At 52.4% G+C, this 22748-nt stretch overlaps 2 protein-coding genes across 4 annotated transcripts; both read right to left on the bottom strand.

Moving 5' to 3' along the window:
• Positions 1–60: 60 nt before the first annotated feature.
• Positions 61–4916, bottom strand: FDX2 (ferredoxin 2). The gene is made up of 5 exons (XM_066346635.1): positions 4775–4916; positions 4630–4684; positions 4318–4424; positions 710–797; positions 61–444 (listed from the first exon to the last, which is right to left on the bottom strand). Exons 1-5 carry the CDS (start codon positions 4899–4901, stop codon positions 288–290), a joined length of 534 nt encoding a protein of 177 aa, XP_066202732.1. The 5' UTR covers positions 4902–4916; the 3' UTR covers positions 61–287.
• A 169-nt stretch (positions 4917–5085) lies between these two features.
• On the bottom strand, positions 5086–22729 carry RAVER1 (ribonucleoprotein, PTB binding 1). 3 transcript variants are annotated; one of them, XM_066346587.1, is made up of 14 exons: positions 22466–22729; positions 20845–20911; positions 17567–18036; positions 11026–11217; positions 10713–10842; positions 10289–10383; positions 9337–9424; positions 8813–9021; positions 8624–8717; positions 8412–8548; positions 7581–7655; positions 6982–7122; positions 6548–6628; positions 5086–6446 (listed from the first exon to the last, which is right to left on the bottom strand). In XM_066346587.1, the coding sequence occupies exons 1-14, from the start codon at positions 22682–22684 to the stop codon at positions 6300–6302; spliced, it is 2145 nt and encodes a 714-aa protein (XP_066202684.1). In that variant the 5' UTR covers positions 22685–22729; the 3' UTR covers positions 5086–6299. The 3 variants fall into 3 exon arrangements, with proteins under 3 accessions (XP_066202684.1, XP_066202674.1, XP_066202693.1); XM_066346577.1 differs by having other exon boundaries at positions 8412–8717; positions 22466–22728; XM_066346596.1 differs by lacking the exon at positions 6548–6628 and having other exon boundaries at positions 8412–8717; positions 22466–22728.
• Between the last annotated feature and the right edge of the window lie 19 nt (positions 22730–22748).

The following is a 22748-nucleotide window of genomic DNA, read 5'->3' as shown; positions in this document are numbered from 1 at the left end:
GAGTTATAGGCTTAGGGGCTGCTCCCCACCTCCCCGCCAAGGACACTCAAGATGCTGGAGTTCTGTAAGATGGTTTTAATGTCACTCTAATTAGATTCCAACCCTATCCATACCCAATTTCTCAGAGGCTTGGAGCCTGTATGGAATCTCTCTTAAGCATTTGACCTTCTTAGCACTTCTGACATCCCTCTTGGCCCTGTCCATGCTTGGGATAGGCTGGAAAGTTGGCTATTCCTCTAGTCCTGGCCCTGGGGCCGTGAGTGTCTGAAATGGTCCAGCTGCCCATGTCAGTGCGGCTTGGGGATATGGCCGTCCACGTAGAAGTTCCTAGTGATCTTGGGCAGGGTGAATTCAGCCCCTTCCAGCTCCGGAGTCAGCATGATCTGGCAGCCCAGCCGGGAGTTCTCCTGGAGGAGGGGAGCCATGTCCAGCATGTCATCCTCCCTGGACAAGGGGGAGAGTGGTTAGCAGTAGTGAGGTCGATGCAGCTGATGAGGGTCCAGAAGGGCAGCCTCTCAGGCCAGGAAGGGGCAGGTTGACTGAGTCCAGAGCAAGTGATTAGGGGGCAGTGCCCCTGCCAGCTACTGGAGGGGAGGAAAAAGCTGGGGCTGCCCTTTGCTATTGCCCAGTGGACCTCTGGACACCAGGAATGCAAAGATGTAACGGAAAACCCTGCAGTTTGGAGCTGGGAGGGGGCTGCTTTGCTCACCTCTCATCAGGAGAAGGCAGAAGTTCCAGGTGGTCCTCACTCACATACACGTGGCAGGTAGAGCACGCCAGGGAAGCTTCACAGGCCCCTGGGGGACAGCAAGTGAAGGGAGCATAGATGAGAGGAATGATTAGGCTGGTGTCATCCAGTGAAAAACAAGTGAGAAGCCCTTTGTTTCAACATATATTCCCTCATCATTCCCTCCGAGGCCTGGATGCCCACTGTGTGCATCCTCCACCCTGTCTACTCAGCTAGCTATTCCCAAGCTGTGAATAGGTGTTTCAAAGGGATGTCTAGAATCTCCCATTTCCCAGGGGCTCCCCAGCAAGCTGAGGACCAGGCTGGGTACAAGGGACCATTAATGAGTGTGGACTTGACTTCAGTGTAGCAGGGAGGGGAATGGCCAGGCAGGTTCCCTGTAGCTTTTGAAGTTCCTTGCTGTGACCCTGTCAATGCGTTGAGCAATGTGGTTCTGCCTCTCTTCTGTTTCTGAAGGAGGAACCCACTCACTTTAGGGGGTCATGCCTTGCGGGCATGCAGAAGCTGGGGTTTCCTGATTGTCCTTGGACACACTCCCAACCTTCTGACTGAAAACTCTGTTTGGGGGGGATAATGTCCCTCCTGGATTAAAACCTTCCAAAGGGTTTTTACAGCCAGAATAAAACCCAAAGTCCTCTACTCAGTCCTGGTGACCCTCCTCCACAGCACTCACTCCACAGCAGCTACACCAGCCCCTTGTTTAACTCCAACATCACAAGACCTTTCCCTTGGCCTGGAATGTTCTCTTCACTCTTTCCAGATCTTATATTCGGAACTCAACTGTCCTGCAAGTCCCCCATCTCCTGTTTCTTTTTTTTTTTTTTTTTTAATTTTAGAGAGGAGAGAGAGAGAGAGGGAAAAAGAGAGGAGAGACAGAGAGAGAGAAGGTGGGGAGGAGCTGGAAGCATCAACTCCCATATGTGCCTTGACCAGGCAAGCCCAGGGTTTCGAACCAGCGACCTCAGCATTTCCAGGTCGACACTTTATCCACTGCGCCACCACAGGTCAGGCTCCCATCTCCTGTTTCTTGTCCTTCCTTCTGCCTTGTTAATTCTTACTAATTTCTGTGCAGCATTTATCACAATCTGAAGTTACCATCTTAATCTCTGGGTTTACTTGTCCTATCAACCTGTCCTCCTCTTTTTGAACTTGGTATTGAGCCTGGCATGCTGTAGATCAGGGGTAGTCAACCTTTTTATACCTACCGCACAATTTTGTATCTCTGTTAGTAGTAAAATCTTCTATCCGCCCACCGGTTCCACAGTAATGGTGATTTATAAAGTAGGGAAGTAACTTTACTTTATAAAATTTATAAAGCAGAGTTACAGCAAGTTAAAGCATATAATAATAATTACTCACCAAGTACTTTATGTCGGATTTTCGCTAAATTTGGCAGAATAAATCTTTATAAAACAACTTACTATAGTTAAATCTATCTTTTTATTTATACTTTGGTTGCTCCGCTACTGCCCACCATGAAAGCTGGAATGCCCACTAGTGGGTGGTAGGGACCAGGTTGACTACCACTGCTGTAGATGGTCAAGAGACATGTTATAAGCGAATGATGGGACAGAATTCTTTCTCTTCCAAACATGTCGGACAATGAGGGTGGAAATGCAGGCAAAAGTTGTCTCCTGAAGAGAAATTTGGCCTTGAAACTCCAAGCAGTCCCTGGCATCTCTTCCTAACTCTCTTTACCACTTTATTAATATCTTCATCACTTGAGATCAAGATTACCTAATATAAATATCCCAGCTTGTCACTGCACACTAACCATGTGCCAGCTACTAAGCATTAAGTATGACATCTGTTTAATTTTCCATAGCAACCCAGCAAGATGGAACTAACTTATCCCATTTTATAGATGAAAAAACAGACACCCAAAGATACTAAGTACATTGTTCACAGTCACACAGCTGGTAAGAAGCAAAATTTGAACACAGGCCACTTGCCTCTAAAACTCATGTTCCAATCTTTCCTGGACAGCTTGCCACTGGATTCCAGAACAAAATGAGGTAGGCCTGCCATGATGTAACCTCTCCAGTATCTCCACTCCCACTAATGATTAAGTCAGCCTACCTATTGGATTCACCCAACACATAACCTCGTACATTTTTTTCAGACCACCCTTCTCAGCTGCTGATGATAAAATTACATATTTACTCCCTATTAGGTGAAATGACAGGAGCCTTACCTATTTTGTATACCGTTGCCTGGCACAGTGTTCAACATTCATGGAAGAGCAGCACAGTTGTTAATGGCTAAAATTGCCTGGGTTAATCTAATTTTGCCACTTCACCTTGGACCAAGTCTGTGTAACCTGGGGCTCAATTTCCTCACCTCTAAAATGAGATATCCTCCCCTGTTGCATAAAATTGTCATGAAGAGTCAATCAGTATGTGTTAACATGCTTTGTAACTTTTTTTTTTTTTAGATTTTATTTATTCATTATAGAGAGGGGAGAGAGAGAGAGAAGGGGGGGAGGAGCAGGAAGCATCAACTCCCATATGTGCTTCGACCAGGCAAGCCCAGGGTTTTGAACCAGCAACCTCAGCGTTTCCAGGTTGATGCTTTATCCACTGTGCCACCACAGGTCAGGCCAACATGCTTAAAGTAATGTCTGCTATTACCTATCCTTCAACAAATACCGATTCAATACCTGTTTTATTTAAATACCATGACAGGCAACAGATACATGTGAACAAGCACACAGGGTTTCTGATCTCATTTTGGGGAGAGATGACAAAGAAGGAAACAAAATGATGAGAAGTGCTATAAAGACAATAAAAACCATAATATAAGCCTGACCAGGCGGTGGCGCAGTGGATAGAGTGTCGGACTGGGATGCGGAAGGACCCAGGTTCGAGACCCCGAGGTTGCTGGATCGAGCAAGGGGTTACTTGGTCTGCTGAAGGCCCGCGGTCAAAGCGCATATGAGAAAGCAATCAATGAACAACAAAGGTGTCGCAACGCACAACGAAAAACTAATGATTGATGCTTCTCATCTCTCCGTTCCTGCCTGTCTATCCCTCTCTCTGACTCTCTGTCTCTGTAAAAAATAAACAAACAAAAAACCCCATAATATGAGAGAGAAACTTGGGTTTGCACACTTTAGCCCTGCTGAGGAGGGGGTGAGATCATCAGGAAGATGACATTTACATTCCGACTTGAATGATGAGAAGAAACCAGAGCATCTGGTGGAAAATCACTTCAGACTCTGAGAGTAGCAAAGGCCCTGAGGCAGGAATGATTTTGGAAGTTTGAGGCATAGCAAGTAACCCAGCATGGCTAGAACAGCAGAAGGAAGGAGAAAAACAATACAAGCTCCCAGAGACTAGTCAAGTTTTAGTAACCTCTAGGAAGTGCTCAGTAAACAAATGCTGCGGGAATGAAAGTAAAGAGCTGCACAAGGGTTGAGGCAATGGTAAGGAGTCTAGATTTTAGTCCAGGACTGATGGGAAGCCATGGGAAGGTTAATCAGTGGAGAGACATCTGATCTGGGGGTATTGTTTTGTTGTTGTTTTTTAAACGAATAAGGGTCCCCTAAATTTCCTGTGCCTGGCTCCCACCTTCTAGGTCCACCCCGTGGCGCTGGGCCAGGTGAAGAACACTGTCCCCGACTCTGCCTCTCACCGGAATCCGTTGGCCTGATCGGTCTATGAACACCACGTTCACCCTGGGGACAGATGGGGATGCGGATGCCGAACTGGATGATGGCCCAGGGTTCAGGTGGAATCTGGGGTGAGGAAGTCGGGCTTGGGCTTGACGGACAGGGAAATAGGACCAAGAAGAGGGAACCTCAAGGATGAGACTACAGAATAAGGTGGGGATTAAAAAAACCTCGTGGAATGAGTAATGGGGGACTTGGGCCCCTCACTCACACGTCCCCGGGCTGCTCAGGGCCGCTGGATTCTTCCTCCCCAGCTAAGCGCGAGCCTGGAAAACAGTTGGGTGAACCATGCGCAGCGCCCTGCGGGCATTCGACCAGTTCATGTTGCCCCACCCCCACCGAGGCGCCCCAGATACCTGTTACCCGGAATTTTCTGGCTGTCGCAGGCGCCGCTGCCTCCCCTGATCGGCCCCACCAGGGACCCTTGGCTACCCGTAGCAAGAACCCGGCGTTTACTCCGCCCCGACCCACGGAGGCGGCCATGACAGGCACCACATGACCCAGGACCAGAGCCTGCGCTCTGGCGCACAAAGGGCCCATAATTATCCGAATATAAGCGCAGACGTCTGTGTGAGGGTTGAGCGTCTAGCCAGGAGCAGGCTCACACACAACACCGGCAGGGTCCATCCCACTGGGGCCCATTGTCTCAATAAAGAGTCAACTCTGCTTTCTTTAAAACCATTTACTTACAAACTTTAATTCAGCAAAGGTCTGTGTGAGAGGACTGGGGATCCCCCCCCCCCAAGTGGATGTAAACCCTGCCCACCCCTCCAAGAGAGGAGAGGGAAGCTGGTGGCCTAGCCAGCAAAGGACAGGGCCCAGGGTAACTTCAGGCCAACAGGTCCTGCTGTGGGCAGGGGCAGAGTTTATCTGCATGGAGTTGTTGGGGAGTCCAGCAATGGGCCAAGGGAAGGCCAGTTCCAGGTGACCTGGCCTGGGGATGGAGTGGTGGTACTCATCTTCAACATAGGAGAAGTCAGCAGAGACTCAGTGAGATGCACAGTGCCCGACTCCCACAGATAAAGAGCAGGGAAACTAGTTTCAGCTGGCAGAGAAAGCCTATCTCTGCACCTAGGCCTGGGCAGAGGGATGGAGTTGGTTTGCCAAGACCAAGGCTTTGACCTACAGTCCCCAAGGTGGGGACCTCGGGTAGAGGGACCCAATCCCCACAGGCCAGAGCTGTTTGGTCCTGAGTCAAGCTTCCAGAGCTTGGCATCTGAGAGGTTCTGGCCAGTGGGGCCTGGGGCCCAGCTTTAAGGCATCAGAAGGCAAAGGGATTGTGGCAGGGAGCAGGGAACCCAGAGCTGGATAGAGCACAGGCCAGACTGGGCAGGCAGGGGCAGGAGATAGTCATGCCTGCAACAGACATGGGAGAAAGAGAAAAGGGATGAGCCATTTCAAACTGAAGAATGTGGAATGGAGGCCAGATATGTTGAACCTTGCAGGTATAAGAGCTGGGGGTCATCCTAGATTGTTTAAAAAATTAGAAAAGGAAATAAAAGTCAATTGTCAAAGTTAAAAAAGGGGTGTAGTATCTGATCCTCACAGGAGGTCAGGGAAACCTCCAAGGCACTCGAAAGGCCAAGATACAGGAGCGATGAGGCAGGAGAGGACGCAGGCAGACACAGGGGAGGGCAGAAAGGGGGGGGAGGGCCAGCCTGCCCTTTCTCTTAAGGCTGCAGGGTTTCCATGCCAGGAGCAGGCCAGAGATGTAGAGTGGCCCCCAGACTCTCCCACATTCCTTGGGCTCCAGCTGGTTTGTCAGCAAAGTCTTTCAGAGATTTTTCTATTACTGAAAGGAAAAACAAACAAAAACATAAAACACCAGAAAATCCCAAAGCAATTTGGTGCAAGCCCTGGAGCATCTCTGGCACTAGCCCCTTAGAAAATCCTCTTGCGCTTCAGGTACGAGTCTGCGTAGTGGCCACCAAGGCCTTGGGAGTGCTGTCCCACGTAGCTGCCTTCTGGACTGGGCTCTGGTGAGGGCAGCAGGTGGGCAAAGCTGCGTTTATGACCACCCAGTGGCGTCTGGAAACAGAGGGGAGGAAGTAGCAGGTCAGGGGCTACCAGGGGGGTGGGGGGGCTGTCACCATTCCCCAGCCCTGTGTGTCCCCACTCCTTGCCCATACCTTCAGGAGGTGGCTGTGGCCATTGGGCCCAGGGCCAAGACCCAGAAGCCCTTCCCCAGAGCCCAGAGGGGAACCAATCGCCTGGTAGAAATAAAAGATGGGAATGGGAGAGGAAACATCCATCCCCCAGAGCAAAGGCCAGGGCTTCAGGTTCAAATCCTGCCTCTCCTGCTTACTAGCCATGAGATTGTGGGTAAATTACCCTCTGAGCCTGTTTTTCATGTGTCAACTGGGCCTAACACCACCCACCTCATGGGCTGCTGGGAAAGTGAGCAGAGGCCCAGGTGCGGGAAGGATGGCCTGTTTCAGCTAGCCCTGAGCAAAACTAACCCCTGCCATCACCCTAGCCTTGTTGGAGGCACTGTTTGTAACAGGGGTCCCCTGCATCCTGGCTGTTCCTGGGAACCTGTGCTTGGCTGGGGGAGGCTCCTCACCTTGTTAAGGTGGCTCTGTTTGAGGCCAGCCTGTAGGCCACTGGTGAAGTAGGAAGTGGGCGAGCCCGAATAAAAGTGAGAGAGGGGTCCCCCACTGCCCCCACCACTCCGTTCGCTGAAGCCACTGGGTGGGGGAGACATCTGCAAAGAGGAGGCTGGCTGAGTGAAGCAGACTATTGCAGTATCCACCCGCTTTTATAACCCATCCTAAATGATTCTGGGCTGTTTGGATGAAGATGCAAAACAGAGGTACCTGCCCCCCACTCCTACCAGCGAACCCTGGGACCACCACCATGTGCATGTGCACAGGCCAGCCTGCTCCATGTGGAGTAGATACACCATCCCAGCTGAGGCCTCAAGCCAAGGCCCATTCACCAAGCCTACTGACTGCCAGATATATGACTAAGGCCATTGTGAACCGCTAAGCACCAGCTAAGCTGCAAGGTGACTGCAGAGAACCACCCACCCAGTGCCCTACAGAATGGTGTGAAATAATAAAATGTTTGCTGTTCTAAGCCAGAAAATGGTAGGACCACTTGTTATACAGCAAAAGTTAACTGATATAACTGAGGAGGTGGGAATAACAAAGCAGCTCTTACTTTGTGTCGGCTGGGTCTATGAGGCCCAAGGGCTGGCTCCCGTGGATGGGGGAAGAGCCGCCTAGGTCCCATGTCCTAAATGAAAGCGGGAGAAAGTGTCAGTTGGGGTCTGCACTGACCTCACTCCTAGCTGAATTCCTTAGCACAGATTTCATTTCGGAAGTCTGCCCCTTCCAGTAGAGGGCAAATTCTAGTGCATGGGGCAAACCTGGCCTGTAGCATGGGGCAATGAGACACAATATGCTGTCCCAAAGATGGCTCCACCTCAAGCCCAGAGATGACTGCTATGAAGTCATGTGGCCCCGATGTTTGGAGTTTTCAAGGTAAGCTGAGCATTAGAGTTCTGTGAACACTTGCAGTGTATATGTTGGTATCAGTGTTTCAGTTATTTTTTAATATTCTGTGTGAGCCAAACGTAACACAGGTTGTCTGCAAGTGGCCAGTCTGTAATGTCTGACCTCGAAGACATTGGAATCATAGAAGAAACAGTTCTCCAGGGGGGAGCGACAGGAATCTTAGAGGGGAGGCGAGAGAGAAAGGTGGAGAAACAGACAGGAGGCTAAGCCCTGTCCCCAAGGAGAAGAAGTTCAGCCTAAGGCTTCTTGGGAGAGAAAAAGAGACAAGAAGCAAGGTCTGATGTGCAGAGACAAACAGACAAAAGATCAAAGGGCAGGGACTATGTCCAGCATGTTCTTCACTGTCTCCCTAGTGCCTGGCCTGGCACAATCGGTACTATAAAATTATCAGTTTGAAGACAACTTGCTCCTATGGTACAAAGGGCCACAAGAGCTGGCCCTCGGGAGGACTGACAACAGGCAGGCGGATACTCACCGAGGGGTAGTCGAAGCCATAGCTGTCAGGAAGCCCTGGTTCAGGGGGCAGGCGGGTACTGGTGAGGGGACTAAGCAGGCGGGACTTGAGCTGGAAGGCTTTGCTGCTGCCACCGCCTCCACCACCACCTCTGGGGGCTGAAGGGTTAGGCAGGGGGCCCTCAGCTGGGCGGCGGCTTCTCCCAGTGCCTCCCCAGCTCCGGGCCTCCTTACCCGCCAGGTTGCTGGCCGGGAGCAGGCTATGTAAGTTCAGGTAGGGGTTCAGGGGGATGCGGAAGTCCTTGGGGGGCTCCCCCAGCAGTGAGACCTGTGGCAAGAGGGCTGGATTCGCAAGGGTCCCTGACAGGCGAGACGTCGCAGGGCAGGGGTTAGAACAGTTCTGGGCGCAGGGCAAGGCCTTACCCCAGGGGGCGTTGGCAGAGGTCCACTGTCTTTCTGGAGGCCTCTGAGGCCAGTGCCTAGGAGCCCCACAGGGGCAGGGGGTGGAGTGAGTTGGGTTGGAGGACCCAGGCCCATGGTTTCCCTGTCACCCCCGGAGGGGCCAAGCAATGGCGGCAGCAGGGGTGGTGGCTTCCCTCGCCGGGGTGGCAGCTCTGGGGGCAGGCCCCCTCCTGCAGAGAAAAGAAAGATGTCAGTGGCCCAGACATACAGGACCCTTCCTTCCTGGGGTCCTACAGTATCTGCTTGGACCAGGGTGAACACCTAAGGGGCAACTATGTGCCAGGCACTAAAGAGAGCCCTCTGAGTGCATCAGCCCCCAGAATGCTCATGGACCTCCCAGGAGGTGGGTGCCCAGCTGACATATAGTGAGACCCAGAAAGGTTAAGTCACTTGCTCAAGACCATATAGCTGGAAAATTACCACACCCAGCAAGGAAAGGGGAAGCAGAATGGGCCCAGAGAGATGAAGAGGGCAGGGTCTGTTACCTGCAGACAGCTCCCCAAGGAGGGGGTTGGCTGGCTGGGCCCCATGCTGGAGGGTTCCCAGGGGAGAGTCTCCCAGGATCCCGGGCTTCTGGGAACAGAGTACAGTCAGCTGGAGGTGGGGGCAGTGGCCTAAGCAGTAGACAGGTGTTGCCCAGGGTCGCGGCAGTCAAAATGCCCAGCCCACCCAGATACCCAAGGCCAGTCATGTGTTCCCCAGTGTCTGTGACACCCTGGCCATCACCCATCTGGCCATCCAGTGGTAATCAAGGGCCTCTTGCATGCCAGAGCCCATCTGAGATCTTGGGAAGATCCAGGAAACAGAGATCACACACTCAGCAGTCAGGGCCTACCACCCCACCCTGTGAGTCACCATCAGACAAACAGGCACCCACGATCCCACATCCAGCCCCCTTGCTGATTATCACGGAAGCAGTCATTCTTAGCTACACATGGATTCAGTCAGTCTCTTAAGCACACAAAGATCCAAATCCACAGCCTCACATTCTGTCAGTTATCATCAGATGTACTCATGTCACTGACTTGGTCCTAGTGAATCAAACCAGACAAGGCGGTACATGTGCATGTGTGTGCATGTCTCCATATGTATGTTTCTGCTGTGTGCACACATCTCCATGTGTGCACTGAAGTGGTATGGTACATTTGTATGTGAGTCTATTTTTGTAAGACTGTGTGTGTGTGAGGGAATGGGGGTGAGAGGCCACTCTATTCCCTGGTGCGGCCAGGTCTTTCTTCCCCAGACTGAGCCACTACCTGAGTCCTGAGGACCTGCAACAGGCCAGGCCGTATATTAAGCACCAGGGACACAGCTACATGGCCCACAACCCTGAGGGCAAGCCAGTGACAGGAGCAAATAGTGTTTGGAACTAAAAGGCAAGTGACTGCAGGTGCACATGCAAGTGAGAAGGGAACCCAGGGCCCACGGCCTTGTTACCTTCTGACCCTGGGTCTGTAGGGCCAGTTGCAGCAGTGCAGTGGACAGGGCTGGCCCATTGAGCAGTGGCATGGCCGGAGGGGCACCCAGGAGACCTGGAGGGGAGACCCAGAAAATGAGTGGTGGTCCCTGGATGGAAGCCCTCCCTCCACAATTAAAGACAGCCGTTGGACCTGAAGCCGAGACCGCAAGTGAACAGCGGAAGAAAGGGTGTGGGAAGGGAGAGCCCATCCTAGGAAAGAATGATTCCTTTCCCCACCACGCTGCCTCACAGCAGGCTACAGTGCTCCCACCCATGACCTGTTGTAGCTGCCCTCCATTCTCATCCCAGCTCTTGCTCATGGGGCTCTTGTCACTGGGAGCTCAGATGGGAGGTGCCCAGTTCTGAGACTGGGGACCCTGTCCACTGTCCACTTGACCTTACCCTGCTTGCCTCCTGAGTTGCCGTGGAGCAGGGGATTGAGCAGCAGCTGGAGAGAGGTGGAGGGCCCCAGGTTGTTGAGCAGCTGCAGGATGTTGGGTTCAGGCAGCAGCCCTTTGCCCCGATTGAGGGCCTAAGGAAAGAAAAGGAGGGTGGGTCAGAGCCCTGCCAGGCCACAGAGGTGGAGCCTCATCCCTCCCTGTTGCCCTCAGAAGCCAGGTGGTGACCGCCAGGAACCCTGACTTCTTGAGGGAGGATGGGCCTGCCTCCCCCACCCTTCAACTCCCTCATGCCCACTCCCTGGGCATGCACTCACCGTGGCCTGGGCTGCGATGAGGGCAGCCAGCATGCTGCGGCCAGGGGGTCCCGGGGCACAGAAGGATACGCGCAGGTGGCTGCCCTCGAGGGCCAGGCCGTCTGCCTGCTGCTGTGCCTCTTCAGCCATCTCGGCCGTCTCGTACTCCAGCACAGCAAAGCCCTTCAGCTGCCCGTCCTGGCCATATGCCAACTGGTGGGAACGGAAGGAAGGTGGACATGAGTGCTGGGGGGCAGTGACTGCTCTCACATAGAATGATAGCTGTGACCAGACATGGATGCTACTCTGACAAAGACTCCCTACCCAGAGAAAGTAGATTTTTTACCTCAGTACTGTCCTGATCCATATTCCTGCATTAGTTCACAGAATCTTCTCAAAGGCCCTGGGAAGCTACATCCTACCCACATTTTTTTTGTATTTAAATTTTATTTATTTATTTTTTTGCAGAGACAGAGAGTGAGTCAGAGAGAGGAATAGACAGGACAGATAGGAACGGAGAGAGATGAGAAGCATCAATCATTAAATTTTCATTGTGCGTTGCAACACCTTAGTTGTTCATTGATTGCTTTCTCATATGTGCCTTAACCGTGGGCCTCCAGCAGACTGAGTAACCCCTTGCTGGAGCCAGTGATCTTGGGTTCAAGCTGGTGGGCTCTTGCTCAAACCAGATGAGCCCACGCTCAAGCTGGCGACCTCGGGGTCTTGAACCTGGGTCCTCTGCATCCCAGTCCGACGCTCTATCCACTGCGCCACCACCTGATCAGGCTCCTACCCACTTTTCAGAAGGGGTAACTGAGGCTCAGAGAGGTCAGTATGCTCCAGATCACATAGCTGGTGGGAGGGCGAAGCCTGACCCGCCTCATAGGGGTTAGCTCCCTTGGGTCTCATTGCCAGCATCACTTTGGGACTTTGAGATTCTTGAGCATGGGAAGGCGCAGAGAGAGTGGGGAGCTGAGGTTGCAGGGCTGGGAAGAGGAGGGGCTGGGAGAAAAAGGGAATGTAGCTTTGGAGCACCAACAAACCCAGAGCCTGCAGCCAAGGACACTGCAGCCACTGCTCAGAAGGCACATAGCCTGGGAACAAGGCAGATGGCCTCTGAGCTCAAGTTGGAGGCTGGCCTGAAAGGTAACGCAGCCAGTGAGCTCACTGGCAGGCCACACCCATCTGGTACTTCAGGCCCTCAGCCCTTTCTTTTTTTTTTTTTGTATTTTTCTGAAGCTGGAAACGGGGAGAGACAGTCAGACAGACTCCCACCTGCGCCCGATGGGGATCCACCCAGCACGCCCACCAGGGGCGATGCTCTGCCACGACCAGAGCCACTCTAGCGCCTGGGGCAGAGGCCAAGGAGCAATCCCCAGCGCCAGGGCCATCTTTGCTCCAATGGAGCCTTGGCTGCAGGAGGGGAAGAGAGAGACAGAGAGGAAGGGGGTGGGGTGGGGAAGCAAATGGGTGCTTCTCCTATGTGCCCTGGCCAGGAATCGAACCCGGGTCCTCTGCACGCCAGGTCGACGCTCTACCGCTGAGCCAACCGGCCAGGGCCCCACAGCCCTTTCTTAAGACTCTGGGGCCAAATGTGTTCTAGGACTGAAAATCTCTATAAAGTAAGAAAAGGAGAGTGGCCCTGGCCGGTTGGCTCAGCGGTAGAGCGTCGGCCTGGCTTGTGGGGGTCCCGGGTTCGATTCCCGGCCAGGGCACATAGGAGAAGCGCCCATTTGCTTCTCCACCCCCCCCCCTCCTTCCTCTCTGTCTCTCTCTTCCCCTCCTGCAGCCAAGGCTCCATTGGAGCAGAGATGGCCCGGGCGCTGGGGATGGCTCCTTGGCCTCTGCCCCAGGCGCTAGAGTGGCTCTGGTTGCGGCAGAGCGACGCCCTGGATGGGCAGAGCATAGCCCCTGGTGGGCGTGCCGGTTGGATCCCGGTCGGGCGCATGCGGGAGTCTGTCTGACTGTCTCTCCCCGTTTCCAGGTTCAGGAAAAAAAAACAACAAAAAAAAACCTAAAAAAAAAAAAAAAAAAAAAGGAGAATACCACACATATTATATATTATACATCAGTCACCCCAGTGGGGTCCAGGGTGCACAGAAAATCAAACACACAAATAGCTCTGCAGGAAGACACAAAGACAAAGGCCCCGAACAGCCCCGCATCAGTTCTTTGCTGCTAGACCTCTTGGTTTTCAGGGTACTGTAGGTGCTAGAACTGTGGGTGAGGGCTGCCCCAGGGCAAGTAGATACTAGGTGAGAGCACTCAGCTGGACAGTTTACTATATCCAGATGCAGGCACTGTCAGCATGCCCACTCTGCAGATGAGGACACTGAGGCTCAGAGAGGGAGCAGTCCCTTGCCCAGGTCACAGAGCTGGAGCTGGGATCAAACAAGGCAAGACTGATACTCTTTTTTTTTTTTAAAGAGCGTGCAAGAGAGAAAAAGAGTAAGGAACAGGGACAGGCAGACAGGAGATCAGAAGCATCAATTCACAGTTGCAGCACTTTAGTTGTACTAATTGCTTTCTCATATGTGCCTTGTTTGGGGGGCATGGGCTCCAGCTGAGCCGGTGACACTTTGCTCAAGCCAGCAACCTTTGGACTTTTAAGCCAGCAACCATGGGGTCATATCTATGAGCCCGTGCTCAAGCTGGTGAGCTCGGGGTTTCAAACATGGGTCCTCAGCCTGACCAGGCGGTGGTGCAGTGGATAGAGCATTGGACTGGGATGCGGAGGACCCAGGTTTGAGACCCTGAGCAAAAAAGCTCACCAGCTTGGACCCAAGGTCACTGGCTTGAGCAAGGGGTTACTCAGTCTGTTGAAGACCCGCACATATGAGAAAGCAATCAATGAACAACTAAGGTGTCACAACGAAAAACTGATGATTGATGCTTCTCATCTCTCTCCATTCCTGTCTGTCTGTCCCTATCTATCCCTCTCTCTGACTGTCTCTGTAAAAACAAAAACAAAAACAAAAACAAAAAAAACCCCAACATGGGTCCTCAGCGTCCCAAGCCAATGCTCTATCCACTGTGCCACTGCTTGGTCAGGTAAGACTGACACTCTTAACAAGACTGGCCACCTCAGTGTGGAGATGGCTATCCCAAGTACCAATGCCCTTCCTCTGGGTTCTGAGTAATGTGGCATGGTTTGGGACCAATGCAGTGTTCTCTAATAAGAAATATGTAGAATGGAGTCCATAAAATGGAATATAGTGCAGCTTTAAAAGGAAGGAGAAAGCCCTTGCGTCCAAACATGAAATGCTGCTGAAACAAAATGAGTGAAACAACCAAAACACAGGCATGGTAATAACTGGGTCAAAAAAAGATGAATGCAGGAACATACACATTTGTTGGAAATGCCTAGTAAAATCTTACTGAAAGGAGACAACAGACTGGTGTGATCAGGGGCTGCAGGAAAAAGGGGGGGGGCTGGGACGGAAACTTTCCCAAAGAATGTGCTAAATTTCCAAAAGCGATTGGACTGCCCATTCAGAAAAACAAACGGAAAATGCTTTTCTCACATATCGTGAAACCAACTTTATACATATCAATAGCATTTAAATATTTTAAAGCAACTCTGTAATGAAATAAAGCAATTATATGTAAATTCATCTGTGAATAAATAGCAAAGTACACTAGAATAGGTTGCTATGGGATCTCTTTGGCGGTCTCACCTTGACTCTGTTGAATATAAAGGCTCCCAGCCTGACCTGAGGTGGTGTAGTGGACAGGGTGTCGACCTTGAATGCTGAGGTCATCAGTTCAAAGCCCTGGGCTTGCCTGGCCAGGGCACATGTGGTTGATGCTTCCTGTTCCTCCCCCCCCTTTCTCTCTCCCCCTGTCTCTCTAAAGTGAATAAATAAGAAATTAAAAAAGAGGCCCTGGCTGGTTGGCTCAGTGGTAGAGCACTGGCCTGGCGTGCAGAAATCCCGGGTTCGATTCCCGGCCAGGGTACACAGGAGAAGTGCCCATTTGCTTTTCCACCCCTCCCCCTCTCCTTCCTCTCTGTCTCTTTCTTCCCCTCCCGCAGCGAGGCTCCATTAGAGCAAAGATGGCCCGGGTGCTGGGGATGGCTCCTTGGCCTCTACCCCAGGCGCTGGAGTGGCTCTGGTCGCAACAGAGCGACGCCCCGGAGGGGCAGAGCATCACCCCCTGGTGGGCAGAGCATTGCCCCCTGGTGGGCGTGCCAGGTGGATCCCGGTCGGGCACAGGTGGGAGTCTGTCTGACTGTCTCTCCCCGTTTCCAGCTTCAGAAAAATACAAAAAAAAAAAAAAAAAAAGAAATTAAAAAAGAAAATAAAGGCCCCCAGGAGGACATCCAACTCCCAGCATGCCATCGGCCACCTTGAGGAGCAGGGGCTCCCAGTTAAGAGCATGGGTCCCAGAGTCAGCTGCCTGACCTGGACTCCCAGCCCACCTCCACTGGCTGCCTGGCCAACCTGGGCGGGTGTCTACAAATGCCCATCCCTGGCTCTTGGTTTCATTTGTAAGATGGCTCAGCAACAGTTCAACAGGAGCAGAGAAAGGTCTCACCCATCCTAGGCATAGCAGCTCAGGGAGGCTGTTGGCTGGAGCCAGTACCCGCTCTGAGTGCTCCGGCAGGGAAGGCTCCAGCCATCAGCCCACCACTGACCAGGCCCTACACAATGACCTGGACACGTCCTCTCACAATCACAGATGGACAGAAACTCAGAAGGGTCAAAGGGCAACTGAGGCCACATGGCTCTTAAAAGGAGAACTGAGGCTCAAACCTCAACCTGCCCGACTTTGGAACCTGGCCTCTGTTCAACTAGGATGCCTAATGTAAGTGAAAGAATAAACAGGCAGCTCTTCACAACCCAATCAAAAAGTATGGCTAGCCCCATTTCCAGATGGGGAAACAGTCTCAGAGAACTTGTAGTTTCAGCTGATCATGGCCTCGCCATCCTCAACCTCCAGCCCCTGAGCTAATTCCTCTATGTCCTGAGCCCTACTCAGGGCCTGACACACAGTAGCTGCTTAGAGAGTAAGGGGAGGAGTTCCTACAAATGTCCTATTCCCCAGGCCCTAACATCCATTCATACAAGAGGAGTGGGCCCCACCCAACACCACAAAGTTGATCTCTAAGCCCAGGACTGTCTGGTCTGAGCCAGGTACTAGACTTCCTCCACACTGCCTGGGGCTCTGAAGTCAGGGTGCAGTACTCTGATCCTGATTGGTTTCGTTAACCAATGTGTGAATACTGAATCTTTTTTTGTGTGTGTGTGTGTGTCAGACTCCCGCATGCACCCAACTGGGATCCATCTGGCATGCCCACCAGGGGGTGATGCTCTGCCCATCTGGGGCGTTGCTCCATTGTGGCTGGAGCCATTCTAGTGCCTGAGGAGGAGCCTTGGTTACTGGAGGGGAAGAGATAGAGAGGAAGGAGAGGGGGAAGCGTGGAGAAGCCAATGGGCGCTTTTCCTGTGTGCCCTGGCCAGGAATCGAACCCGTGACTTCCACACGCCGGGCCAACGTTCCACCACTGAGTCAACCAGCCAGGGCCAATATTGAATCTTCTCTTTTTTTTTTATTTTTCTGAAGTTGGAAACTGGGAGGCAGTCAGACAGACTCCCGCATGCACCCGACCGGGATCCACCCGGCATGCCCACCAGGGGCAATGCTCTGCCCCTCTGGGGCATAGCTCTGTTGCAACCAGAGCCATTCATTAGTGCCTGAGGCAGAGGCCACAAAGCCATCCTCAGCGCCCAGGCCAACTTTGCTCCAATGGAGCCTTGGCTGCGGGAGGGGAAGAGAGAGACAGAGAGGAAGGAGAGGGGGAGGGGTGGAGAAGCAGATGGGCGCTTCTCCTGTGTGCCCTGGCCGGGAATCGAACCTGGGACTCCTGCACGCCAGGCTGACGCTCTACCACTGAGCCAACCAGCCAGGGCTGGATCCTTTCTTAAGAATAAATCTGGTCAGCCCTTACCAGGTGGCTTAGTGGACAAAGCATCATACCCAGCACACTGAGGTTGCAGGTTTGATCCCTGTCAGGGCATGTACAAGAAGCAATTAATGAGTACACAACTAAATGGAACAAAGTGGAACAGTGAGTTAGTGCTTCTCTTTCTCTCTCTCCCTCTACCCCTCTCAAATCAATGAGAAAAAAAAATGAATCTGGTCAGGTCCACTTAAACAGACCAGGCTCACTGGGAATAGCCTTCTCAATGCCGGGCCTGGGACCCATTAGGTGTTTAAGAAACATTTGAGTGCAGGAGCAAAAGTGAACAAGGCTCTGCCCAGCTTTTACAAAGGCAGTCTTGCCTGCACTTCACAGGGGGAGAGAGAGGCCAGCAAGGTTAAGCCAGTAACTAGAGGAAGTGCAGGGATTTGAACCTCAGTCATCTGGCTCCTAGCTGAGCTGTCACCCACTGTATCATGTGGCCTCTCTAACAAGAACCTCAGTTAAAGTGGCATTGTCAAGATTTTACTGACAAAGGATAGAGGAGACTGGGGAGGGCAGGCGACTCCAAAGGACCCTTCTCAGGGGCTCCAGGACTGGTGTCTGTTCCCTGGGTCCCCACTCCATGCACAAGCTCACCTGGCAGAAAGTCGGTGTGTGGACAGCTGACAGAGCCTGGCGCAGGGCATCCACATCACTGAAGCCAGGAGGCAGGTGGTCAACACAGAGGCAGCGGGAGTGGAGCAGGGCAGGCGTCAACTGCCCTGCATCTGTCCAGTGCACGTAGAGGGTGCGGGAACCCAGCGGCTTGCCCAGCAGGTCTGACTTGGCACGGGCAGCTGAGTCCTTCTTCATGTACTCGGCGAAGCCATAGCCCTTGGAATGGCCGGTGTGCTCACTATAGACCAGGAAGCAACGCTCCAGGCTACCAAAGGGCCGCACCAGCTCCTCGAACTGCTGCTGTGTGAGGCTTGGGGGCAGGTTGGCCACACAGAGCAAGGCATCTGTGGGCTGCAGCTGCACTGACAGCTCCCGCTCCCGCAGATGGCTCTGGTGGAAGGTGCTGATGGCAGCCTCAGCCTGCTCCCCGTTCAGCAGGGTCACAAAGGCTGTAGCAGGAGGGGGAGTGGGTCAGTGAGGACCTTGAGAATTTGCCCCTCAACCCCATGGCTGCCCACCCTTATCTCTCTCTAAACCATGTGTGATCTCAGAATATTACCCAACCAGCACACCCTAGGCCCCAGCAGACTGGGTACTTGTCAGCCCTGAGCAACTTGCCCAGGTATCTCCTACCTCTAGGAGGTCTGCTCCCTGCCCTCCTCCCTACCCTACTCTTACACTACAGCAGCACTCACCTACTCATGGGCTCCCTGCCCTCTTACCTACTGTGCACCTGTCTAGGTGACACATAGGGAGTAGGTGCATGACTTGGGTGACACATAGGATAGTGGTTAAGCATGCAGCCACTGGAGCCTGGGTTTCAACTCCAGCTCAAGTGGCTGTGGAGGTCTCAGTTTCCCCATTTGTTAATTAGGAATAACTTACTCCTCCTAACCACCATTGTGCCAGCAAGGAAATGGGTACAGAGCAGCATCCCCCCAACCCAAGGGGAGGAGCCTGGACTTGAACCCAGGCAGATGGGCTCCATAGTCCCACTCTGCCCCCCTTCCTCACCACCCTTCTAGGCCACCAACAGCTCTTACGTCCAAGCCTCTGCCTCAGCCTTGCTACCACTCCTGGTCTGCTGTCTACCCAATAGCTACAGCTTTTCAAAATGATAATCAGAATGTTTAACCAACTGACTGGGCGGTGGCGCAGTGAATAGAGCATTGGACTGGGATGTGGAAGACCCAGGTTCGAGACCCTGAGGTCGCCAGCTTGAGCGCGGGCTCATCTGGTTTGAGCAAAAAGCTCACCAGCTTGAGTCCAAGGTCGCTGGCTCGAGCAAGGGGTTACTTGGTCTGCTGAAGGCCCGTGGTCAAGGAACGTATGAGAAGGCAATCAATGAACAATTAAGGTGTTGCAATGCGCAACAAGAAACTAATGACTGATGCTTCTCATCTCTCCGTTCCTGTCTGTCTGTCCCTGTCTATCCCTCTCTCTGACTCTCTGTCTCTGTAAAAAAAAAAAAAAAAGAAAGAAAAGAAAAAGATTAGGGTGATGTGAGTGACATACACACACACACACAAAAAGAATGTTTATCTAGGGGCTTCTCACTACAGGGGCCAAAGGAGCCTGTGTGGCCTGGCAACATGGCCTTGATAATCTCCTCTCCCATCTCTTGCTGCTACTGCCTGGACCATGCCAAGCAAAAGGCCTTTGCACTTGGCTTTTCCCTGAGCGTGGAACACTGATCTCCAATTTCTCACCTGGTTAACCCTGATCCACCCTTCAAGCTGAATGAAAACATCACTTCCTCCACGAAGCTTACCCTGACCGCTCCTGCTTCAGATCCCAACTCTGGGTTCCCACAGCGTCCTGTTGCTTCTGGTCCCATAACCACTGCACCTTTGCACCTGCAGCTGTGTGAATCACATCTTCCCCTAAACTAGATAATCTCTGTTTGGGTCACAGCTATGTCATGTACCAGCACATACTGGTGTTCAACAAACATTTATTCAAAGACAATATAAAAAAAAGTCACTTAACTCCTGGATCCTCAATGCCTGGCGTGTGCGCACACATACACACCTATGTTTATGTGTGTATATATATGTACATATATGTGTGTGTATATTTATATGTGAGATGTTCAGTAAACAGTTCTGACCTGTTGCCCCTGCCAATGTTTACTAAGTATCTACTAGGTGCCAGTCACCCAGAGCATTTTGAGGTATTTTAATGTGTTTGGTCTTATGGCCAACCCAAGCAGGTCATGCCCAGTTTGCTAATGAGAAAACTGAGGCTCAGGTAGAGTGAATCACTTGCCTATGACCAAAGAATGAGGACACACGAGAACTCAAACCCAGATCCATTTGCCTCCAGCGCCCACATCTTAACCACTACCCTAACCCATCAGGTAGCTCTCCTGGGTCTCCTGTCCTCACCTGCTTCTCACCCAATTTAGAGAGTGCAAGCACAATGACTAGAGGACACCCACCCACCCAGCAAGGGTCTCCCACAAGGAGTGGGGTGCAAGTCTGACAAGACCTGTCCCTGTTCTCATGGAGATGACCACTCAGTGCAGAAGGCAGGTGAGTGAGCCAACAGCAACAGCCCAGAGTGATCAGTGTTATGACAGAGAGAGGGGACTTGGAGCACTGTGAGGAGCTGCCTGACTTCACCTGGATAGAAGAGGGGATAGCTAAGACCAGTGGCAGAGGGAATGCCTGGAAGCTTGCCACCGAGGAGATGGAAAGGCCAGATGGAGCACATCTTTGCAAGATAATGTCAAGAGGAGCCTCAGATTTAAAAAAAACAGGAGCCTCAGACAAGTTTTAAGAAGAAAAACAATCAAGTTAGGATTAGGTTTGATCAGATTTGCAATAAGACTGGTCAGATTTGATCAACCCTGGCTCCCTGGGAGAGGGCAAGTAGGAGTGTAAAGTCATGCAGGCAGAGAGGCCAGAGGGAGGCTGCCATTCTGGCAGAAATGGAGGGGCACCAATTGTTTTGGAGTGCTTAAAGAAGACCATATAGGTCTGGGTGACTGGCTGTTGTGTGTAGGGGGAGATGGTATGGGAAGCAAGGGAGCCCAATGTTCAGGTCTGTGGCTAAGCAGCTTGGAATAGTAATAGGAATATCAAGGATGTGCCATAACGGGCATACAGGCAAGACTGGGGTAACAATCCTGTGCTGGCCTAGGGGACAAGATGATGTTGGGCCCAAAGTTCACGAGAGGAGACACTGGGCTGGAAAGCTTCCAACTTTTGGGAGCATTGCCCCTTGTCACTAACCCACCCCACGGCCCCACAAACCTGTCCCTTTGTATTTGTCCACAAAACAGTATTTGAGCTCATAGTCGCTGAGCAGGTCGTGCACTTCCTGCGGAAACAGAAGCCAAAGGACAGGGAGTCATCACGGACTGAAGGAAGCAATCCAGTGCTACCTGCACATGGAACAGCTACAAAGGCAGGTCAGTTCTATTCCCCATTTTACAAAGAAGAAAACAAGACTCAGAGAACTACTTGGCCAAAGCCATTGAAGACATAACTGGCAGAGCTGGGATTCAGAGTCTAAATGCAGACCCCATATTCTTAACCAACACAACACACTCTTAGAGAGCCAATTATGTCTGAATTCAAGTCCTAGCGATGCTGTATGCCCTTAAGGAAGTTGGTTAACCTGTCTGACCCTCAACTGGCAAAACTGACTCTTTCCAGCAACACTACAAGTTAGGTATTAATAAATCCATTTTGCAGATGAAGAAACTGGGGCTCAGAGAGGTGAAAGTAATGGGGTTGGTCAAGCAGCAGGAATGCCATCCAGGGGTACCTGACTGGGGAGCCTGCAAACTTGAAGCCCAGATTGTGAGGCTTCAGGTACTTCCCAATTCCCTTCTGCTGATACAGCCTCCTTCTTGCAAGTCAGCTGTGGGGGAGACGAGGCTCTAAGCCTTCTTGTGTCAGATACACTGTGCACCCTGCAGGAGACACAACGTGTTCCTAGCTTGTGTTCCTAGATGGGAGATGGTAGGTGCTAGGAGGAGGGCCACTTCTAGAAACAAACCAGACCAGGCTTAATGGTGCTTGTCCCAGGTCTGCCTCAAGTCACGCTCCTCCCCAAACTCTGGGGGCCTCATCATCCATGTGCCCACTTACAGGAAGAGTGAGCCAGTGGCAGATGTGATGATGGGCCAGAGAGCAGGAATTCTCACCAACAGGAAGAAAGAACCCATTTCACCACTGCAGGGCAGGGCATACCAGATGTAATCTCCTTGGGTCCAAAGGTCACTGGGAAGACCTGCCCTGTGGGCCCCAAGAAAAGAGCACCCCTGGCCAGATCAGCCAAGGGAACTCCACAGAACACCAGCCCCTCCTTTCTTTCAGGTCTACAGGCTGGGGGCTGAAGACCACTTTTTCCAAATTAGTCCTGGGACTTTTGGAGAAGAAAGACCCCAGGAGTTGCTTCAACTTCTGATCTACTCTAAGAGAAGTTAATAAACCATGCTAAGGGTACTTCTAGCCAATCCTGAAACTGCTGGCTATGAAGTTCCGCCACCCCATGGCAGAGGGGAATGAGGAAAATCACAGAGCAGGGAACTAGCGTTCCTATTTCCACAGACCCAGTCTAGCTGCCCATTCACAATCCCTCAACTTGGTCAAAGCTGCTCGCCCACTTCAATCACTTGGTCTCTCTTTCAAGCCTGTGGTCGCCCCTAGCAACGTCCTCCCTCTGTCCAGAATTGGTTTCTCCCTCCATCACCGCTCCCCCACAACCCGTTCTTGGTCTCTCCCAAACCCTCGTGGATTTTGCGCTTGGACTCTACAGCCGACGCCCCCTCCCCCCAGGCACACCAGCGATAGTGTTGCCTGGTTCCCCCCGCGCACGCGCACGGTGGTATTTCCCGCCACGCTCCCACACCGCCCCCCCCCATACCTGGTTGGTCACGTCCCCCGGGAGGCCTCGGATCAGTATCTTACGGCGGTTACGGAACTGGCGTTCGGTGTGTTCCAGGCGTTTCCTGATCTCCTCTGGATCTAGCGGTAGCAGTTCTTCTTCGGGCGTCCGCCGCTCCGTGGCATCATCGGCTTCAACCTCGGTCCCAGCCTCTGGGCTCAGCGGGGGCCGGTGAGTAACGGACACGTCGGCCGCCATCTTGGGAAACCCGGCGCCTTCTGGGACCAGCGAGCCGAGGCGGAGCGGCATAGAGCGGCAATGA

Source organism: Saccopteryx leptura, chromosome 1, assembly GCF_036850995.1.
Source record: "Saccopteryx leptura isolate mSacLep1 chromosome 1, mSacLep1_pri_phased_curated, whole genome shotgun sequence".
Taxonomy (NCBI): Eukaryota; Metazoa; Chordata; class Mammalia; order Chiroptera; family Emballonuridae; genus Saccopteryx; species Saccopteryx leptura.
This window is presented reverse-complemented; position numbering and strand designations above follow the sequence as displayed.